General features: G+C 51.3%; 1 protein-coding gene across 1 annotated transcript in view; it reads right to left on the bottom strand.

Moving 5' to 3' along the window:
* The window catches only part of Smad6 (SMAD family member 6), a 77,858-nt gene extending 61,098 nt beyond the window's left edge, over positions 1-16,760 (bottom strand). The window contains exons 1-3 of the mRNA XM_069995076.1: positions 16,654-16,760; positions 14,854-16,123; positions 5,437-5,493 (exon numbers count right to left, since the gene is read on the bottom strand). Coding sequence (XP_069851177.1) covers positions 5,437-5,493; positions 14,854-15,670 — 874 coding nt within the window. The 5' untranslated portion in view covers positions 15,671-16,123; positions 16,654-16,760. The remainder of the gene's footprint in view (positions 1-5,436; positions 5,494-14,853; positions 16,124-16,653) is intronic.
* Between the last annotated feature and the right edge of the window lie 5,126 nt (positions 16,761-21,886).

Below are 21,886 nucleotides of genomic sequence, written 5' to 3' on the forward strand. Positions count from 1 at the left end.
AGGGACAGCTCCCAGGCCCAGAGTTCAAGCCCCTAACCCGCAAAAAAAAAAAAAAAAAAAAAAAAAGTGCAGTGGGGATGCAGGAGAAATAGCCTCATTCCCTTTTTTGTGGTCCCCTTCGCTCTCTTCTTCTCTTTCTCTCTCTATGTCAGTCATGAGGCTTGAACTCTGGGCTTGGGCACCATCCCTGCGCTCTTCAGTTCAAGGCAAGCATTCTACCTACCACTTGAGCCCCTGCACCACTTCCGGTTTTCTAGTGGTTTATTGGAGATAAGTCTCATGGACTTGCCTGCCTGGGCTGACTTTGAATCATGATCCTCAGATCTCAGCCTCCTGAGCAGCTAGGATTATAGGTGTGAGCCACCAGCACCTGGCTCTCTCTCTCTCTCTTTTGGCCAATCCTGGGGACTGAACTGAGGGCCTGGGCACTGTCCCTGAGCTTCTTCTACTTAAGGCTAGTGCTCTACCACTTGAGCCACAGCATTGAATCCAGGGCTTCATGCATGCTAGGCAAGCACTCTACTACTAAGTCACATTCCCAGCTCTGGACTGGTTTTTAAAAACAGGTGTAAGAAGCCAGACCGGTAATCCTATCTACTCAGGAGGCTGACATCCAGGGATCAAGGTTCAAAGCCACTCTCATCAGGAAAGTCGTGGAGGTATAGCTCACATAATAAAGCACCAGCCTTGAGTGAAAAAGCCAAGCCAGAGTACAAGGCCTTGAGTTCAAATCCTAGTACTGGCACACACACACATATACACACAAAAGTGAGAGCATTTTACGTGATGAATAGATTTGTTCTGCCCTGTGTGCAGCACAGGGAGGTGGGAAGGTAAATTCTTTCTTTTCTTTTCCTTTATTTTTTGTGACAGTATTGAGACTTGAACTCAGGGCCTGGGCATTGTCTCTTAGCTTTTTCACCCAATGCTGACACTTAACCACTTGAGCCACAGTTCTACTTCCAGCTTTGGGGTGATTAGCAAAAAGAATCTAATGGATTTTCACGCCTGGACTGGCTTTGAATCATGATCCTCACTCAGATCTCAAGCCTTCTGACTAGCTGCGATTAGAATCAAAATACTTTGGCATAGGGCTGGGAAGGTGGCTCGGTGGTAGAGTACTTGCCTTGCACGCATGAGGCCCTGGGTTCGATTCCTGAGCACCACATAAGCAGAAAAAGCCAGAAGTCGCGCTGTGGTAGAGTGCTCACCTTGAGCTGAAGAGCTGAAGGACAGTGCCCAGGCCCAGAGTTCAGGCCCCACGACCGGCAAAAACAAAACAAAAAATACTTTGGCATATTTTTTTTTTCTTCTACTCTGAGCTGCTGCCTTGACAACCTGTTTTCTGCCTTCTGGAACTTTTTCCTGGTCTGTGCCTCTGTTTGGAGGGGAAATGTGTTGTCTCCTGGTGGACAGGCTTGTCCAGAAGGTGGGAGACATATATGCCCAGAGGCCCAGGGCTTTTCCGCTCCTCCTCATCCAGAACCCACATCTGGCAATAGCTGACCCCACCTGGCCCAATACAGACATACTGGGATGCAGAGAGAATCGTTAGCCTAGGCCCCTGCAGCTAAGGAGAATTCCACTCCATCTTGCAGGATTTTTTTTTTACTTTTACCACATGGCTTGGGGAGCAGGAAGATGAAATTGTAACCAATTTGGCCTGTTTTTTTGTTGTTGTTTTTTCTTCTCTCTCTCTCTCTGGTTTTCCACTTGCCAGATGCTGACTGGATATTCTGTGTTTTATTTTGGATTTTCTTTTTTCTTTTTTTTTTAATCTCATGTGATCACAGAGGCTTAGAAGTGAAGGGGACTTTTGTTTATGAAAAAGTAACAATACAAGTAAAAGAAAATAACAAAAAAAAGAAGAAAAAGAAAACCACTTGGGACTATGTATCACTGGCACACAAAAAAAATTAACTGCTGGGGGCAAACTAAGGGGAAATAAAGGCTCATGGAAAAATCTTGAAAAATAAACAAAATAACCCTTGGTCTTTTTTGGGGGGGGGTGGTGGTGGAAGGGATCATTACTTGTGCTGTTCTCCATTAGCTTTTTTGCTCAAGGCTGGTGCTCAACCACTTGAGCCATTTATGGCTTTTTGGTGGTTAATCAGAGTCTCACAGACTTTGCTGCTCAGAAAAAGTCTTCAGATCTCAGCCTCCTGAGTAGCCAGGATTACAGGTGTGAGACCCGGGCTAGGTTTAGCATTTGATACCCTGATGCTCCCCAGTGCTCAGGGCGTCTGGTTTTTCAGCCATTCTCGCATGGAGACATGCAGAGTCAGCACTGAGTGCTGTTTCTCAGCCAATGTCCACAGACAGTGCTACAAAGCATCCAGAGGGAGACAGAAAGGCACGATGTTCCCCCTTGCCCTTCTTCATAGCTGCTAACTCCTGTTACACCCTGGCCAAACCATCCAGGCTAATCCAAAAAGGACCCTACTTAAGGCAGTCCCAACTTCCCAGGCTGCCCAAGTGCAGGCAGATAGGCTTCTGGATATAAGGTGGATCCCCAGGTTCAAGTTTCAACACCAAGAAGTCAGTAATGTTAGGGACCACCGCATTTTTATTTTTTCAGAACTAGAACTTGGTACCTGACAGTTTTGCTCATCAGCTTGCCCTCTTCCAACAAGAGCCACACCTCCAACTCCAAGTAGTTTTTTAAAGTTTTTCCATTAGAGGAAGGGTTTAAGTTACCTTTGTATTCTATTCCATTCAAGTCTCTAGTATTTCTGTTTTGTTTTGGGTTTTTTTGGGGTCCGGTCGTGGGGCTTGAACTCTGAGCCTGGGCGCGGTCCCTCAGCTCTTCAGCTCAAGGTTAGCGCTCTACCACTTGAGCCACAGCGCCACTTCCGGCTTTTTTTCTTTTTGCTTATGTGGTGCTGGGGAATCGAACCCAAGACCTCATGCATGCAAGGCAAGCACTCTACCACTGAGCCACCTTCCCAGCCTGTCTCTAGTATTTCTTGTAAGTTAAAGATACATCATTTTTCTTATCAAGGACCAGAGAATATATAAGTTATATTTAGCCTTGTGAGTCCTACCACTGTCGCAACTACTCAACTTTGAGCTGCTTCATCCTGAGAGCCAGGGCAATGGGGAAGTGGACAGACACGTGGCTGGAACTTGACTTCTGACACTAAAACCTGAATTCCATGGAATTTTTCCGAGCCATTTTAAAAGCATAAGCGACCTGGCACCGGTGGCTCACACCTGTAATCCTAGCTACCCAGGAGCCTGAGATCTGAGGATCATGGTTCAAAGCCAGCTCAGGCAGGAAAGTCCATACTCTTTTATCTCTAATTAGTCACTAAAAAGGCTTGCTGTGAGTGTGGCTCAAGTGGTAGAGCGCAAGCCTTGAACAAAGAGTTCAGGGACAGTGCAGTGCCTAGACCTTGAGTTCAAGCCCCAAGCCCAGTACCCCTTTTCCCCTCCCCTCCCTCACCCCCCCCAAAATAGCCAGGCTGGACACCAGTGGCTCACACCTGTGATCCTAGCTACTCAGGAGACTAGGTCCAAATGAGTCTCCCAGGTTAATGATCTCACTGGCTAGACAGTCTAGGGCTAGGATTTTTCCTCTAACGGAACTAAGGGTCTGGTACCTAGCTCCTGGGTTTGGGCCTCAGCCCTGCAGCTTCCTAACTGGGTGCTTCCACCCCCTTACTCAGCTGCTTCCAATCTATCTTGCCAGGTGACCGAGTGCTCCAGGTAATTGCTGAACTGAATATAGCTCTCCATCCAAAAGACATCACTGATTCACAGCCTCCACCCTCCCTATGGGGGTCATGATGGACACTTCTGATCTCACGGAGCCTGGGGTGAGGGCCTGGGATTCCTGAGAGTTCGAACAGATGGTGTGTATCCTCTTGAGAAAATTCCCCCCATTACCCCCCCCCCTTTATTTTGGTCAGTCATGGGACTTGAGGCTTGAACTCAGGGCCTGGGTGCTATCCCTAAACACTCTTGCTCAAGGCTAGTGCTCTATCATTTTGAGCCTGTGGCGTCACTTCCGGTTTTCTGATGGTTAATTGGAAAAGACTTTCACAGACTTTCCTGCTGGACTGGCTCTGAACTGCGATCCTCAGATCTCAGCCTCCTGAGTAACTAGCTAGGATTACAAGTGTGAGCCACCAGCACCCGGCTTGGGAAAATCCCTTTACCAACACTAACAGCAAGGCCCCTGGGTCTTCTCAGGAATGGAGTCAATGCCACACCATCTGACTTTTAGAAGCTAGCATCCCCCAGAGAAACTGCCCAGGTCACAAGGTCATTCTCCAGGGGCTGGTACTCAGGCCCTCTACATTCTCATTTGGCTTTTTCACCCAAGACACATTTGAGCCACACCTCTCCTTTCAGCCTTTAGGTGGTTCACTGAACCTAAGTGTCTCAGGGACTTTTTCAACCAAGCTGGTTTTATACTACAATCCTCAGATCTCAGTCTCCTGAGTAGCTAGTTATAGGGCTAAGCAATGGTGCCTGGCTCTCCTGCCAGGATCCCACAGGCTCCATCACTGCCCGGACACTGATTCGCATTGAAATCACAGCCCCAAAGACAAAAGCACAAGTAGCTCCACCTGGAAACTCCATGCATTCCTGAGCTTCAAGCTTCCACAGGACACAAGGCCTGCCTCAGAATAGGACTTGTTTGAGAACTTGTTTGAAAAGACATTGCCAGACCACTAAGCTCCCCTAGGGGACAGGACAGGCCCAAGCCGGGCCCTTATGTAGCAAGACACATTCTCCCTACCTGTTCCCATTGTCACTTCTGCCCAGGTAAACATCTTGACTTAAAGGGGGGGGGGGGGTAGGGTGAGGGATGGAGAGATGATGGGGACACAACACACACAAAAATTTGGTGCCCAATAGGTGTGTTACACTCAATTAAAAACACACTGGCCAGTGCCAGTGGCTTCTGCCTGTAACACTAGCTCCTCAGCAGGCTGAGATCTAAGGATTCTGGTTCCAAGTCAGCCTAGGCAGAAATTCGGATTTTAACCCAAACTAACCAGCAGAATTGAAAAGTAGAGGTATGGCTCAAGTAGTAGAGTGCCAGCCTTGAGCAGAAAAAGACAAGGGCTAGTGAAAACCCGAGTTCAAGCTCCCAATACCAATATTCTCTTTCTCTCCATCTCTCCCTTCTCCTCCCTCCCCTTTCCCCTCCTTCCTGCTCTTTGAGTGTCAGGCTGGGGAGGGAAAGGGGCAAAGAGAAATCCCAAGAATTCCAGCCCACCTCTAAGCCATTCACCTCTCACAGGCCCTTGGTTAAAGGTCACGTGGAGGTTAACGATGAGGCAGGAATTTCAAGATGTAAATATAGGCTCTGCGTTAGGCCAATCCTGGGAATGTTTGTTAAAAAAAAAAAAAAAAAAAACACGTTGCCCCCATTTCAAAGCATCAAGGCTTTCAAGCCCAGAAAGGGGGTTGGGGTGCACTTACCCAGTGGCTTGTACTCGTCCCGAGGAGACAGCCGAGAATATGGGGGTGGCGGTGATTCTAGAAGACAGAAGATAAACTGTCATTGCTGGGCGAAGCGGACTGCACACCTGGGGTTCGTTGTGCTTTTATAACTGTTTTCCTGAAATCATGATCTGAGGTCTCAGGAAGCTCCCTAACCTCTCCCATCACCCTAACTGCCCAAACCTAATGGAACAGTAACAGAACCTGGGGTGCTCAACCCCAACAGTGCCTCCTCTGGTGTGAGCTCAGACAAGGCACCCCTCCTCTCCAGTCCTTTTCCTCGGCTCTAAACGGGAGATGATAATCACAGACCTCCTGGCTTTACCAAGAGGAAAAAGAAGATAATGTATGTAAAATGCTTAGCACAGCTCAGGCACAGAGGAAAAACATCTTTACAAAGAGAACCTATTATTATCATAACAAGAGAGCCTGGGGGTGGGTGGGGGTGGGGAGTCAGGCCTTAAGACCCATCCACTACAGCAGAAGCCTTTCAATTTGAATGCGGGGTAAACATGCTTTTGTAATGTAAGTATAGCCCTGCACAGTAGATGGGAAATACTTATACTAGATTATGCTGCCCTGGTGAAATTAAGTTAAACCCGGCCTTACGGCATTTTATTTGCTAAATTTGGCAGGCCTGATCAGAGCTGAGGTTGAACACAGTGGTCTAGACAGGAAAATTTTTTGGGGGGGGGTCCGGTTGTGGGGCCTGAACTCTGGGCCTGGGCACTATCTATCCCTCAGCTCTTCAGCTCAAGGCTAGCGCTCTACCACTTGAGCCACCCACCACTTTCGGCTTTTTTCTTTTTGCTTATGTGGTGCTGAGGAATCAAACCCAGGGCCTCAGGCATGCAAGGCAAGCGCTCTACCACTGAGCCACCTTCCCAGCCCCGAGACAGGAAAATTTTTTTACCAAACTAACATTCCTGGGAATAAGAATTAGGTCCTTGAAATCCAAACCCAACTCAGGTATCTTTTGTTTTTGGTGGTGGTAGGTGTTTGGTAGTGATAGTGGTGGGGCTTGATTGAACTCAGGTCCTGGATACTACAGTCTCTTAAGCTCTACTGCTTGAGCTACACCTCCACTTAAAGAGTGCGTCTCAGTTTTCTAGTGGTTAGTTAGAGACAAGAGTCTCATGAACTTCCCCACCCAGGCTGGCTTCGAACCACCATCCTCAGATCTGAGCCTTCTTAGTAGCTAGGATTCCAGGCATGACTCACTGGTACCTGGCTCAGGTATCTTGATAGGGGGCCCTAAATTAACCACATCTACCTTCCTACTTTTCTACTGGAAATAAAAGCAGGGGTGGAGCACTGTCCCACACCCGGCATTTGAGATTCCTTATTGTCTATCTATGGTGTTTTTCCTATGAGTTTCTTTCATTTGCCTAAAATACTCCTCCTTAAAAACATATACTTTGCCTTCAGAAGAATGTCTTAGGTTCTTGCTTTATGGGAAGCAACAATTTGCTAAACTAAGTAACAATTTGCATGAATGAAATGACCCTTCATTTTCTATAAATGAAACTAAACACCATCAAGTTGCAAGTTAAAGCAAACTCCATCTGTGGTAATAAAGTGGTAATAACTATTATTAGGCGGGTATCAGGAATGACACAGGGGTAATGAGTATTTTTGCAATTATAATAAGGCACAATTAGTTGTAAGAGCATTTGTTGTCCTCCATAGGAGGCTTCTCCCCAAGCGTGGCCTTTCCGATCTGAAGTGACTACTAAGCCTGGCGCCAGTGACTCCTGCCTATAATCCTAGTTACTTGGAAAGCTGAGATCCAGAAGATTGGCCAAAAGCAAAAAACCAACAACAACACTCCATGAGATTTCAATTAGCCAAAAACAAAAGCCAAGCATTTTCAATTTTATGTGGTTAATCATGTTCATCAGACACCTCTCTGTGTTTAATACTTTCTTGTCAGGCACAGGTGGCTCACGCCTGTAATCCTAGCTACTAAGGAGGCTCAAATCTGAGGATCATGGTTCAAAGCCAGGCCAGGCAGGAAAGTCTGTGAGCCTCTCATCTCCCAGAAAACTGGAAGTGGTGCTGTGGCTCAAGTGGTAGAGCACTTTGCCTTGAGCTGAAGAGCTGAGGGACAGGGTCCAGGCCCAGAGTTCAAGCCCCACAACTGCCAAAAAAAAAAAAACTTTCTCAAAAATAAAAGTAAGATGACATTATGACCCCATTTTACAGATGAGGAAACTGACTTGCTCTGCCCTGTCCATCCGGTAGAGCTAGAGTTTGCATCCAAACCTGACTCTGTTTAATGAGACTGGGGGAATGCTTATGTCAGAGCTCAGCACAATGACTACTCAGCAAGGCCTCCATGCCTTCCTGTCAGTGGATAATAACAATGGAGACAGGGTAAAAGTGTGAGACAGGACCTCAGTGACAAGACACAGGGGTTTTAAACCACAAGGTTCAAGGGCAGTAATCCTAGCTACTCAGGAGGCTGAGATCTGAAGATCACAGTTCAAAGCCTGCCCAGGCAGGAAAAGTCCATGAAACTTTTTTTTTTTTTTGGTGGTGGGTCCGGCCGTGGGGCCTGAACTCTGGGCTTGGGTGCTGTCCCTCAGCTCAAGGCTAGCGCTCTACCACTTGAGCCATAGCACCACTTCCGGCTTTTTTTTCTGCTTATGTGCTGCTGAAGAATCGAACCCAGGACCTCATGCATGCAAGGCAAGCGCTCTACCACTGAGCCACCTTCCCAGCCCGAGTCCATGAGACTCTTATCTTCAAGCAGCCACCAAATAAACAGAAGTAGAGCTGTGGCTCAAGTGGTAGAGAACCAATCTTTTTTTTTGGGGGGGGGGCCCAGTCATGGGGCCTGAACTCTGGGCCTGGGCGCTGTCCCTCAGCTCTTCAGCTCAAGGCTAGTGCTCTACCACTTAAGCCATAGCGCCACTTCCGGCTTTTTTCTTTTTGCTTATGTGATGCTGAAGAATCGAACCCAGGGCCTCGAGCATGCAAGGCAAGCGCTCTACCACTGAGCCACCTTCCCAGCCCTAGAGAACCAATCTTGAGCAAGAAAAAAAGCTAAGGAACAGTGCCCAAACCATGATGTCAAGCCTTAATACCAGCATGAAGAAAAAAAGAAAATCAAGGAAGGAAGGGGAATATTTGCCTTCCATTGAAGTCACTTTTTTTTGGGGGGGGGTCAGTCTTGGGGCTTGAACTCTGGGCATGGGTGCGTGCGGGTGCTATCCCTGTGCTCCTCAGCTCAAGGCTAGTGCTTTACCACTTGAGCTACAGCGCCACTTCTAGTGTTATGGTGGTTAATTGGAAATAAGAATCTCACGGACTTTCCTGCCCTGGCTGTCTCTGAACTGTAATTGTCAGATCTCAGCCTCCTGAGTAACCAGGATTACAGGTGTGAGCCACAGGCACCTGACTAGAAGTCACTTCTGATGCTGGCCCTGGGTTTAGGGATTAGAAGGAACTGAGCCCCCACTATAGAAGAGACTACTGTCTGGAGAATGAAATTGACATGGTCAGGAACTGGCTGGAGAGCCTGAATCAGAGCCAAGTCTCTTACTTCCAACCTCATGCCCTGGTCATAACCCCACAAATGTACCAGAAAGCCTGCAAGAATCCTAAGATTAGGGTAACTTTTGCAATACATATAGACATATATATACCACAAATACATATATATGTACACACGTATGTATATACACACGCACACACACATATATGATATATATGATTGTCTGAGGCTCAGCAACATAGCATGGTGCTCTGGCCATCTGCCATCCACATTTATTCCCGAAGATAAAACTCAGCTACAATGAAAGTGGGAGCAGAAGTTAAGCCACTGTTCCCAGTAGCTCTACAAAGACTTTACTGGCAACCCAAAAGCTAGCCAGGCCAACTGGTGACTCACGCCTGGAATCCCAGCTACTCAGGGGGCTGAGATCTGAGGATAGCAGTTCAAAGCCAGCTGGGATGGAAAAGTCAGAAACTCTTATCTTCATAGAAATGGAGATGTTGCTTAAGTGGCACAACACCAGCCTTGAGCAAAAAAAGCCAACCAAGAACATTAGGCCCTGAGTTCAACCTCCAGTACCAGCTCAAAAATAAATAAATAAATAAACATAGGGGGCTGGGAATGTGGCTTAGTGGTAGAGTGCTTGCCTAGCATGCATGAAGCCCTGGGTTCAATTCCTCAGTACCATATCAACAAAAAAAGCCAGAAGTAGCACTGTGGCTCAAGTGGTAGAGCACTAGCCTTGAGCAAAAGAAGCTCAGGGACAGTGCCCAGGCCCTGAGTTTAAGCCCCAGGACTGGCAAAAACAAAAAACACTGGAGGGTGGGAAGGAGTTAACCTAGGCCTTGAGTTGTAACAGTCACTCAAGCCACATCAGAGTTGGCATTTCCTAATGTCATCAATGAGCCATAAAGAAAATCCATGAACCCGGATTGTAGACATACCAGCTAATGAAGGACACCAGAGGTTTGGGGAGAAACTTTACCTAATCACAAAACCACTACAGGCAAATGGAAGGTACAAAGGCCTTCACCCCATTACACAGGATATAGAATGTGAGAAATAAAAGGGGTCATGGGGCTCATCAAACTCCAGCAAGGTAAAGTACCCACCCAACGCCACAGAAGAGGACAGTAGCAGATGTAATATTCTACTTTGACTCAACGAAGGAGAAAGCAAATTAGGAATCAATACCTGATAATCCTTTTGTAAAATATTGAGATATAATTCAGACAAGATTCACCCTTTCACTTCCTATACCCCAATTGCCAAACCCTAAAACTTCTTTCATTTGGCATGATCCCCTCAAGATTCATCTATGTAATAGCATGTGCGGGTACTTTACTTTTTTGGGGGGGGGTACTGATCAGGGCGGGGGGGCCTAGGCACTGGCCTTAAGCTTTGTGCTCAAGGTTAGTGCTCTACCACTTTGAACCACAGTGCCATTTCCAGTTTTGTTTTTTGTTGTTGTTTATTGGAGATAATAGTCTCAAGGACTTTCCTGCCACGGCTGGCTTTGAACAGTGATTCTCAGATCTCACCATCTTGAGTAGCTAGAATTACAGGCATGAGCCACCACACCCAATTACTTTACTCTTCTTTATGCCTGAATATTCCATTCTACAGATAGATATATCACATCTTGTCTGCCCATTCATCAGCTAATAAACATTGGCAACTATAACAGGGTACAATGAAATGATTGTGCTTTGAATAATCCTGGATACTTTTTTGTATTCCAATACTGGGGCTTGAACTCAAGGCCTAGGTGCTGTCCCTGAGCTTTTTTGCTCAAGACTAGCACTCTACCACTTGAGCCACCCCTTACTTCCAGCTTTTTGGCGGTTAAATGAAGAATCTCAGACCTGGAAGCCTGAGCTGGCTTTAAACGGTAATCCTCAGATCTCAAGCCTCTTGAAGAGCTAGAATAACATACAGGAGCCACAGGTACTAACTCAACTGCCCCTAGACCAAGCTTCTCTAGATTTGAGATGAGTCCCCAATATATGAACTCAGGTAAGGCTTAGGTAGGAGAGTGAGACAAAGCAGCAGAAGAGAAACTTTGGGGGGTGGTGGGAGGAGAGATGAGAGTCAGACAGAGATCAGAGATCTGAAACTCCAGCCTTAGGTATGGACTCCAGGAGTTCCCTCCAACTTCCTTCAGAAGAGCACCAATTGGATAGCCAAGGGCCAGGAACCCGGAGCCCAGCGTGGCTAGTCTCTGGCCCAGCCCAGCTGCCCCCAGGTCAGCCCTCAAGGGGTAGTTAGCCTTCTGGGATCTAGACCCACATTCTAAGCCAGAAGACAGTTCACAGCCCCTCCCAGTACTGGGCACAGTTTCAATTCAAGGCCACTACCTTCCACACCTCGGATCTTGAGCACCCTGGCATCTTGCTCAGGAAAGGATTCACATCTTCCTAGAGCTTTTACAGCCCCTACCCCCTCCCCAGGGGTGGCTGAGTATTGAGGCGGGGCCTCCCAAGCGCCTCTCCCCTACCCTCTTCTTCCCCCCCTCAACCCCCAGCTAAAGGTTCCACTGTAAACTCCAGGATGGGAGAGCAGAAAAGGAGCTCCTGGCACTTTAAGGCCGGCGGAGCCTAATTGCCCAGATTCCCCCGGCAGCCAGATAAACAGCGCGGCCGGCTGGCGCCAGCAAGAGGCACCCTGCACATTATCACCCCTTCCTCACCTCCAGGACCGGCAGACAGGCCCAGGGGCCCCGCAGTGGGGCGGGGTGGGGGCTCACAAGCCCAACTTGAAATCGATCTCATTTCAAAGGATAATGCCAGGCCAAGGAAAAGGGTGGTGGGGGGGAGACAGAACTTTTTAGCCCATTCTAATTCCCCCTGGCTTGAGAACCCAATGTTTTTCTTAAGTTTTCTCTCTCACTCTGTCTCTCTTTTCCCAGGCACAAGTTGGATAATAGTAATTTACTGAATATAATTACAGAAAAAAAAAAAAGAAGTGGTGAAGTAAAGAGCAGGAGATTTCTTCCAAAGTTAATGGATACTTTCTGGAGAAAGGAGCCCTATAAACACAGGTCAGAACTGTGATTAAAGTATTTCTCCACATTTCCGTCCACATAGGCACCCACCCGCTCAGTAAAAAGGCACAGAAGTCACATGCAGAGCAATTCCAGAGGCCCCCAGAGGGTGCCCAAGGCAGAGACTGGCACGCAGGCAAAGACCTCTGGAGAGGGCAAACAGGGCAGGGAGAACTAGAAATCGCCCTTCCATCCAACAGCAGAATTTCTCCCCCTTCCCCCTTCCCTTTTTTTGGTATCAATAATTAAGGCTAGTACTCTCCCACTTGAGACTCACCTCTATTTCTGGCTTTTTTTTGCGGGCTAATTGGAAATAAGAGTGTCTCAGATCTGTCTGCCTAGGCGGGCTTCGAACCGGAGACTCTCAGATCTCACAACCTCCCTGAATAGCTAGGATTAAAGCCTTGAGCCAGCAGCACCCAGCTTAAACCCTAGAACTGTGAAGATGAAAAAGCCCACCTAGCTAGACCAAGGTCGCAAAGCAAATTGGTGGTTGAAGATCTGGCACAGACACACCAGGGTGACACACACTTCCCCAGGATTGTTACTGGGTCACAGGGGTGAGCTGGGGGTGGGGCATGGGTGATTGGTGTGGGGCGTTCCGGTGGACTTTAACTCTAGTTGTATGTCTGCTTGGTGTGTCTGTCTGTCTCCATATCCCAGCCCTCACCCCTGAGAGCTGGAAGGAGCAGGGTCCCATTGCTGCCAGCCCAGCAATGGGAACCAGGCTGGAGGCCAGAGGGGGGAGGGGGGAGCCAGCAGCAGAGGGCTTTCCCGTCCTCGGTCCCAGCAAAGATCAGAGAGGGTCACCAGGACAAACTGGAAATTCTTCCTCCCCCCTTCTTCCCAGGCTGCCCTCCCACGCAATAGCGCCTCCTTCTGGAGGGAGGAAGAAAGTCCAGTCCCAGTGTCAGTCCACAGCTGATTGAAGGAATGTGACTAAAGTCATCCCCATTGAAAGCAAGAGGGAAAGAAAGAAAGAGGAGAGGTTAAGCTACTGGCAATCAAGACCTGGTTCTATGGTTACTGCAAGTTGCTGGGTCTCCCTCAACCTGTTCCTGCCCAAGTTCACCAATCCCAAACCAACAGTTGGGCTCCCAGGTCATGCCGGAGTAAGAAGAGCAGGGAGTCCTGTCTGGGGCCTCCAACCTGGATATTTGGGCTCTAGGCTAACCAAGAGACCCTCTTCCATCATCTAGCAAGGCAGCTCCCCTAGATTAAGAGGTGTCGAGCTCAGAGAGTCCACCCAGTTAAATACAAACTCAAAACACCCAGTGGTTCAAAGCACTGCTGGCCCCGCCTCTTTCCCTTCTTCCATTCTCTCCCTGTCCCCACCTCCCCCCCCCCCTAAGGATTCTGTTTCTCTAGGGCATAGATTCTCTCACATTTCCCTCTGCTCGGTGGCACAGTGCCTGGAACAGACCAAGTGCTCAACAAACATTTGCTGGTACATTGACATGAGAAGAGAAAATATCTGTCTGTGGCCCATGTCTGTCCATCTTCTACTACACAAAGACAACCACAAATAGGAGTTCTTTCTCCAGAGAAGCAGAGGGAAGAAAGCCTCTTCTGGGGGAGGCCCAGGGAACAAACTGCCAGACAAAGTCCAGTATGGGCCACAACTCAGGACCTGACCCAAGCCCCTAAAATGACCCTGGAGTGACCACACAAAGTGGGCAGTTTACCCAATGCCATATCTTCAGGAACCACCACAAAAGGGAAACTTCTCGAACTACCACCAAAGGGAAACATTTTCCCTTCTGTCCACTAACACAAGCCCTCACAAGATACAGGAGATAATTCCAGGCTTTTTAGAATCACCTTCTCTTTTCACCCATCATCTGCCCCTCGGTGCATTGACTCTCCAGGATAGACAGGCCTAAGGAACTTGGGAAACCACCTCCCCACCCCACCCCCACTTCCCAGACCAACAGCCTGTAACTGCAGTTCTGTCCCTACAAAGTCCCCAATGCTACCTAATGAATTTACATGCACTCCTAAGTAAGCAGTTCCTGCCAGAGGGGGGTAAAGCAGGAATCAGAACTCCTCTACTACACAGACCCCAGCCTCTCCTCACCTCAGCCTGGCTTACCTGGGTTGCTACAGTGCACAAGCTGCCTAGGTAAGCCAGGCTGAGGTGGGTGAATGGATGCGGGAGATCCCTGGAAGAGAACAAAGAGGGACCCATTCTCAGAGGTGACAAACTACCTGGCTTCCTCTCCCAGGCTCAGATGCCCCAGGGCTCTAAGTGGCCAAGCTGAACATAAAAACTTCAAACGGTGGATAGTGGAGGGATGTTGGAAATGAGGAAGGGATTGTTCTGCAAATGTTGTGCTCCAAAGTACACAAAGGAGCAAAGTGAACACTTTACCAACACTGCACCCACAATCAGTCTTCACAATTTTCACAAGGACAGTTACCTGGGCACAGAAAGGAATGAGCATGTGCATACAAAGGCTGGAAACCTGGGCAGACTGGGAGTGGGGAGGGAGAGGAGAGGGGATCAATTGCCAAACCTTAGGAGGGAATGCCACTCGCTTATTTGGCCTTCCCTTTACCTGCCCTCCCTTTTTCAGCCCGAAACTGAAGCCTCCATCACACCTCTTAAAAACAACAACAACGTGCTCCCTCCGTCTGGGCGTTGTTTGAGCCTTAAAATGAAGTTAGTTGCCTTTTGCAGCGTGCGCTCAGTTTCCCGCGCGCCCCCCCCCCCGCAGGATCGCGGTGCCTCTCTTGGGGAGGAGGGGGTCCCCTTCCTTTCAGGGGTACCCCCCCTCCTCCCTCACCCTCCAGGAAGGAGGCCACGGCGGGGCGCGAGGAAAGAGACGCGGAGGTGGCCCGGCGTTGCGCTCACCTGGCCCGCAGAGCCGGCTGAAGTGGTAGGGGTTGCAGCACACGACCGGGCCGTCGGCGGCGGCGGCGAAGCTGTGGCAGCCGCACAGGGGCTTCAGCTCCACGGCGTGTTGCAGATCGGGCCAGCGGAAAAGGCGACCGAGCAGCAGCTGCGGCGGCGCGGGCTGGCCGCCCAGGCGGAGATCGGCGCGCGGCACCAGCACGCAGCCGCCCGGCACGCCGCCGCGGGACTCCACCGCCTCCAGCAGCGTGTCCAGCGAGCGCTCCTTGAGCCGCTTCAGCAGCGAGTACGTGACGGTCTTCAGCTCCTGCTCCAGCAGCAGCAGCCGCGAGCGGGCTTCGCGGCTCCGCCCGCTGCTCTCCGGCTCCGGGGCGGCCCCGGCCAGGGGGGCGCCCGCGTCCCGGGGCGCACCGGCGGCGTCGCGCTCCGAGAAGAGACAACAGGTCACCGTCTCGCAGTCACTCTCGGGCAGCCAGCCTGGGCTTCCCGGCTCGGCCACGTCTAGGGGGGAGCCCTCGGCGCCGGCCTCCGGCTCCGGCATGGGCCTCGGGGGGCCCCCCGCGCGACGGCGCCTGCCCGCGATCGGGGCGCCCCGCGCTGCCACCGCGTCCCGGGGCCGGCGTGGGGTTACCGAGCGGACTTCGGGGTGGCGGCAGCCTCCGCCTTCCTCTCGTGCCCACGGGGCCGGCTCAGCTCGGCTGCTGCCCAAGCTCCCATCCTCGTCGTCGTCGCCGCCACCGCCGCTTTCCTCCCGATCGGGGACCACACGACTTCGCCAAAGTCGCCGCACCAGCCCCGAGCGTTTGGACCTGAACATACGATATCCTTTGGCGCCGGGGACGGGGGGTGGGGTGGGGGAGGCAGTGTCCGGTTACCGGGGGTCCGTTCCCTCAGCGAGGCGCCGGCTGCGCGGGCCGCAGCCCCACATGAAGCTCCGCCGCAGGGCGCCGTGCACACCGAGCACAGCCTGTCGTCGAGGGGGCACCGCAGGGCTGCCACATGAGTGAGCTCGCCGGGAGCGGGACACGCGCGCGCGCGCCGAGCCGCAGTCCGCGAGGGGGCCCGCGGCTACATGGACCGCGGTGGCCCGGGGTGGCTCAGCTCCAGCCCCGGCGCCTTAGGGGGGGCTGCAGGCGGCGCGCGGCTGGAGAGACCCCGCATGGGCCGGCGAGCCTTCAAAAGTTGCGCGGCGGGTCCATGAGCACAAAGGTCTGGCGGGACCTCCCTTTAAAGCCCAAGCGCTTGATTACATGGGCTTTCCCTGCAGGATCTGAAAAAAAAAAAAAAAAAAGCAGGCTGGTTGGATACCCTTGGGTCCCTGCAAAAAGAAGAAAAGAAGGGAAGCGGGGGGGGAAAGGAAGAAAAAAAGTCCCCCACAAAACCCAAATCCTTGGGTTTTTGCATGCACGAAAATTCGGCTAACTCCGTCTCAGGTCTCCAGATAGACACTTTGGAGAGTGAAGCTTCTCCTGGAGTGTCAACACCACACCAAGGAATCGAAGCTGGGGGGAAAAAAATAAAAAATCGCGAAGAGCTGCTGGGAATCCTGAATTTAAAAATGCAATCTAGCGAGGCAGAGGTCGCAGCCCGCCCCCACGCCGCGCTCGGACGCGCGGGGCGCCGCGGCGGCGGAGGTCGCCCCCTCCCCCCCCCCGGCCACAAAAGTGGCTGCCGGTGGCCCGCGGTCCCCGCGAGCTTGGGCGAGGCAGCGCCCGGCGGCTCTTTATCTCGGCTGGGCTCTCCCTCGCTCGCTCCCCCGCTCGGCTCGCTCGCTCTCTTTTTTGTTCTCCTCAAACGCACACGGAGGGCCCCCGGAGGAGCGCCGCGGAGTCATTGGCTGCCTCCCATCATATGCCAGTCTAGACACTTTGGCGGCTCCGCGGCGCTGATTGTTGCGCAAACAAGGTTTCAAGTTTCTTAACTCTTAAAGGAGAACACGTCCCTTGGCCGGGCCCGTGGCTCCAAAGGGGGCTGGCTCCCGGGGCGGGCCGACGCCGGACCCACGCCCCAAGCCCGCCCCAGCACCCCCTCCTCCCCGCCTCTCCCCCCCCCCCCACAGCCCTCGGCCTGACAGCGCCCGCAGCTCAACTGTGGCTCACGTTGCGCCTCGGGCACGGATGCGAGCGAAGCCGTCTCTCTCACGCACACACAGGGCTGCACAAACCACACTCGGACACGACTGTCCCCCGACACTCGGGGCTGCTTTTGCCTTTCCCGGGCTCGATCACAAACTTGCAAATACTTTAGGGTCAGCCCCAATCCCCCCCCCCATCCTGGTCCAAGCTAGTAAAAACTGGGTGTGCGTGAGAGCCTTCCTGCCCTGCGTCTCTGGGGATGGGGGGGGGGAGGGGGCTGATAGGTTTGGAGATCCTCTGCGGCCGCACAAAGACTCTAGCCCACCCCCACCCCCATCCTGAGCGGAATTGGGGGCCGCCCTGCTGGACCGAATGTTGGGTACGGGATGCTTCTTGCAGTGGGGGTGGATCCTCCAGGTTCGGAAAGGGGGGATCCTCCAGGTTCGCCCGAGATGAGGGTGGGGTAGATGCGGGGAGTGTCTCCCCGAAAGCTCCCTGGGGTCGTGCAAGATTGCGCAGAGGTTGTGGGGGGTGGCGGGGAGAGTCAACGCTGGGTGCTTCCTCCTCCAATTTACTCTGATCCTCCCAGAGGGGTGTGAGTAAGGGGATCGTGCTCCCCCCCGAGCAAGGTTTCGCCACGAAAATGGAAGTGAGTTGGGGAGGGAGGGTGAGGTTGGGGGGGGTGAGGTCGGGGTTGCGGAGGCGGCAGCCCGACGCCCGGCGGGGGAAGGGTTAAGGCCGCTCCTGCCCTGGAGCCGGCGCGGCGGGGTACCTCCTCGGGCGCGCTCGCTCGTCCGAGGGTGGCAAAAGTTCAAGCTTGTAAAGTCGGGATTGGTCCCGCGCGGAGGGGAGGGGAGGGGGGAAAAGAGGCCTGGCTCCCCCTCCCCCTCCCGGGCGTGGCGCCGATTGGCCGGGCCGCGGAGTCCGCCCCGCCCTCCCCCGGCGTGCGGCGGCTCCACCCTCGGCGCGGCGCCCCGCCCCTTTCCGGGCAGGAGTCGGGCCCCAAGCTGAATGAAAGACATTCCGCTACTCTCATTGGCCCCGGGGCTGGGCGCCTTTCCCCGCGGGCGGCGGGGCGCCGGGCGCACCGTCTACCTCCGGGTTGCTCACGTTTGGGGTTGGCGGCTGGAGGGTTGGACGGTGCAAACCCTGGCCCCCGGCCTGGGTGTGCTCTGGGGGCGGGGGGGGGGGAAGGGGGGGTGCAGAGGGGGGGAGGGGAACTTCTGCCGCCAGGACTCAGCACCTGGGCCGAGCCTCACCTGAAGCCTGGTAAGTGGCTGGACACGCTGCGTTCTCTGGGAAGAGGCGATTGATCGCGACCTCACACCCATGCCCTACTGAGACCAAAATGTAATCAATGCCCTGACCTCATTTTTTTTTTTCACTATGAAGATGTGAGTGATGATGACTGCCCTGTGTGCTTTCTAGAATCATGAAGAGTCTAGGGTATAATGCTTTGTAACATGCACAAATCCAAGTGAACAGAAAGCACACCCCCCCCCCCAAAAAAGCCTCTCGTGACTGATGCCTGCGGCTCACGCCTGTAATTCTAGCTACTCAGGAGGCTGAGATCTGACCATCAGAGTTTGAAAGCCAGCCCAGACAGGGAAGTCCATGAGATTCTTATTTCTAATTATCCACCAATAAAGCTGAAAGTGGATTTGTGGCCCGAGTGGTATAGAGCACCAGCCTTGAGAATAAAAAGCTAAGGGACAGCCCTACAGCCCTAGTTAGTTCAAGGCTCTAGATACGGGTACACACACACACACACACACACAGAGTGTGACCTGAGGGACCCATTTGACCCTGCAGAAAAACCTGGGAGACAGGCCTTAACTCCCCATGACAGACAGCACTTTGGAGATGAGTGGGGCACTGAGGCACAAAGCTTTGTGCACAGGAACTTATGCAAACTTGTGGTGGAAGACCGTACTTGTGGAAAGAAAACCAGAGGCAAGTTCTCCCCAAGGGCAGGGATGGCTGCCACAGATATGCAGCCCAGACATGGGGGCAAACGTGTGAGCTGTAGCTGTTTAGTTCTTACTTTCACCCACAACCCTTCCCCCCAGTTACAGTGACAACCCTTTATTCAGGGTCAGATTTCCCCAAGATGTAGTGGGCCTGTACTCCCCAGAAGCAGTGCTTGCTGGGTGGGCTACTCTTCCTTTCTTGCCCTGTCCCCACACTAACCTGGGCAAAATTAGCCTCAGTTATTGCTGACTGGGAAACATGACAGTGGGGATAGGGTGGGAAGCTAAGAAAGGGAATCCCTGAATGGTATGGAATCCCCAGTTCAGTAATGATCCTGCCTATGCTCCTATTTCAGACTCTAGCTTGTGAAAGGGGCATGGGAGGTGGCTGCCTGAATTAAGTGGCGAGAGAGTCAGGCACCATTCGCTCACGCTTGTAATACTAGCTATTCCGTTGGCTGAGATCTGGGGATCACAGTTCAAAGCCAGTTTGGGTAGGATAGTCTATGAGGCTTTGTGAGACCAGCAAAAAAAAAAAAAAAAGCCAGAAATGGAGCTGTGGTTCAAGTGGTGGAGTGCCAGCCTTGAGTAAAAAAGGTAAGGGACCGTGCCCACGCCCTGAGTTCATTAAAGCCCTGGTACCAACACAAATAATAGTCATTTAAAGCTGCATCCACATACACAGCGTTAGGAAAGGAAATATAATAATAGTCATCATCGTCTTTGGCTTCCTAGGATCTGTACAGCCTAGTACCTGGCCTGCATTGTGGCCACTAGAGGGGGTGTGTGTAGGGCCCAGCAGAGCAGTGCCACTGAGCCACAGCCTAACACCTACTCTCCCAGATGGCCATTCCAGAGAAGGGGCTCCTATTGTCTGAGAGAGAAGAAAGGAGGAAGGAGATCTCAGCTGTTCATCCTTAGCAAGAAGGCTGACCCTTCCCACTCATATCTGCCCCACTTCCATCCTTTCTGTATCCCCTTAAAGGGCACTGATCACAACTCACGATTTCTAATCTGTGTGTGTGTGTGTGTGTGTGTATGTGTGTGTGTGTACATGCACATGCATGCATGTGTACAAGTACTGGAAATTGAACTCAGGAGCTCTTGCACTTGCTTAACTTTTAGGCTCAAGGCTGAGGCTCTACCACCAGAGCCACACCTCTACTTCCAGCTTCTTGCTGTTACATTAGAAATAAGAGTGTCTCAGTTTTGTCTGCCTAGGCTGGCTTCAAACCTCCATTTTCAGATCTCAGCTTCCTGAGTAGCTAGGATGACAGGGATAAGCCACCAGTGCTCAGCCCAATTTCTTCTCTGTTCTCTTTTTTCTACCTAAAGACCCTACAAAGGAAGAGACCGTGATCCTGACAGGCCAGGCCACCCCAGCAGCCCCACACAAAGTCACAAACAGGATATTTAATGCCCTTGCTCTGTGCTACCACAGACACAAAACCACAGAATACCTTACTTCTTGCCCCTAGACAACACCTGCCATATAAAGGGCACTCAGCTAGTATTTGTGGGGTAGCTAAGTTCCACACTCAACCCTGTGCCAATCACTCACAGACATTGATTCTTGCTGTCCTCCCAATCACACAATGTAGATCTCATTCTCCCCTTTAAAAGGAAGCCGCATAGAAGTTAAATAATGTTTCTAGTCATAAAAACCAGTAGGTGGCAGAGTTGAGACTTGAGCCCAGAACTGAAGCTTGCATCTGTGTGTGTGTGTGTGTGTGTGTGTGTGTATACACACTAAGGCTTGAACTCAAGGCCTAAGTCTTCTCCCTTAGTTGTTTTATTCCAGGCTAGCACTATGCCACTTGAGCCACAGCTCCATTCCAGATGGTTGATTGGAGATAAGTGTTTTATACACTTTCCTGCCAAGACTGGCTCCAAACCTCAATCCTCAGATCTCCTAGCCTCCTGAGTAGTTAGGATTACAGGCATAACCTAAGGGCACCTGATATTTTAACATATGGTTCTAGAAAAAAAAAAAAAAACATCCTTGGCCCTTGGGAAGTTTCCACACTAGCTGGGAAGGTATGAGTCATGAAACAATAAAAATTCTACAAGGGAGAGCCACCTCTGGATCTAGGGGAGGACCTAGAGGCTACATGTCCTCCTTGTTAAATAAGTCATTGACACCTTTCAGGTGTTCTGGTCTCCTATCCACTTCATACTTCCTACTTCCAAATGTCTGCCAAATGATTGACTGCAAGAGAAAATGGCTCAGGCAAAGGCCATACAGTAGGGCTGGGAGTATGGCTTAGTGGCAGAGTGCTTGCCTAGCATGCATGAAGCCCTGGGTTTGATTCCTCAGTACCATATACACAGAAAAAGTGGTGCTGTGGCTCAAGTAGTAGAGTGCTAGCCTTCAGCAAAAGAAGCATAGGGACAGTGCCAAGGCCCTGAGTTCAAGTCCCAGGACTGGCAAAAAAATAAAAATAAAAGCAAAGCCTATAGGTAGAAGAGGGAGACGAGAACACCAAGCTTTAATCCACGGGCCCCACTAGGGAATCTGGGCTTTTTGAAAAGGCAGTTTTTAAGCACCTATTACATTAAGTATAAAGAGACTAGCTAAGCACCAGTGACTCATATCTGTAATCCTAGCTATTCAGGAGACTGAGATCTGAGGATCAGGGTTCAAAGTCAGCCCATGTAGGAAGATAAGGATCCATGAGACACTCATCTCCATAACCAGCAAAAAGTAGGACGTAGAGCTCTGGCTCAAATGGTGAGGTGCCAGCCTTCAGTGAACAAGGGACATCACCTTTGAGTTCAAGCCCCAGTAACGTACCCAAAAAAAAGGTTTTTTAATATGGAGTGCCCCTAGAGGCTCAAATGTACAGATTAATCATCAGGTCAACTAAGTGGTACCTCTTTGAAAGTTATTGGTCAACATGGCTCCCAGTGGAAGAGTTAGGGCACCCTTGGGTGTGGTAGACAATCCTCCTGAAATAGCTTAATACTGTGGGCCCCTCTCCTTGGAAA

The sequence above is a fragment of the Dipodomys merriami genome, unplaced genomic scaffold (genome assembly GCF_024711535.1).
Source record: "Dipodomys merriami isolate MVZ:Mamm:240054 unplaced genomic scaffold, mDipMer1.0.p SCAF_48, whole genome shotgun sequence".
Classification (NCBI taxonomy): Eukaryota; Metazoa; Chordata; class Mammalia; order Rodentia; family Heteromyidae; genus Dipodomys; species Dipodomys merriami.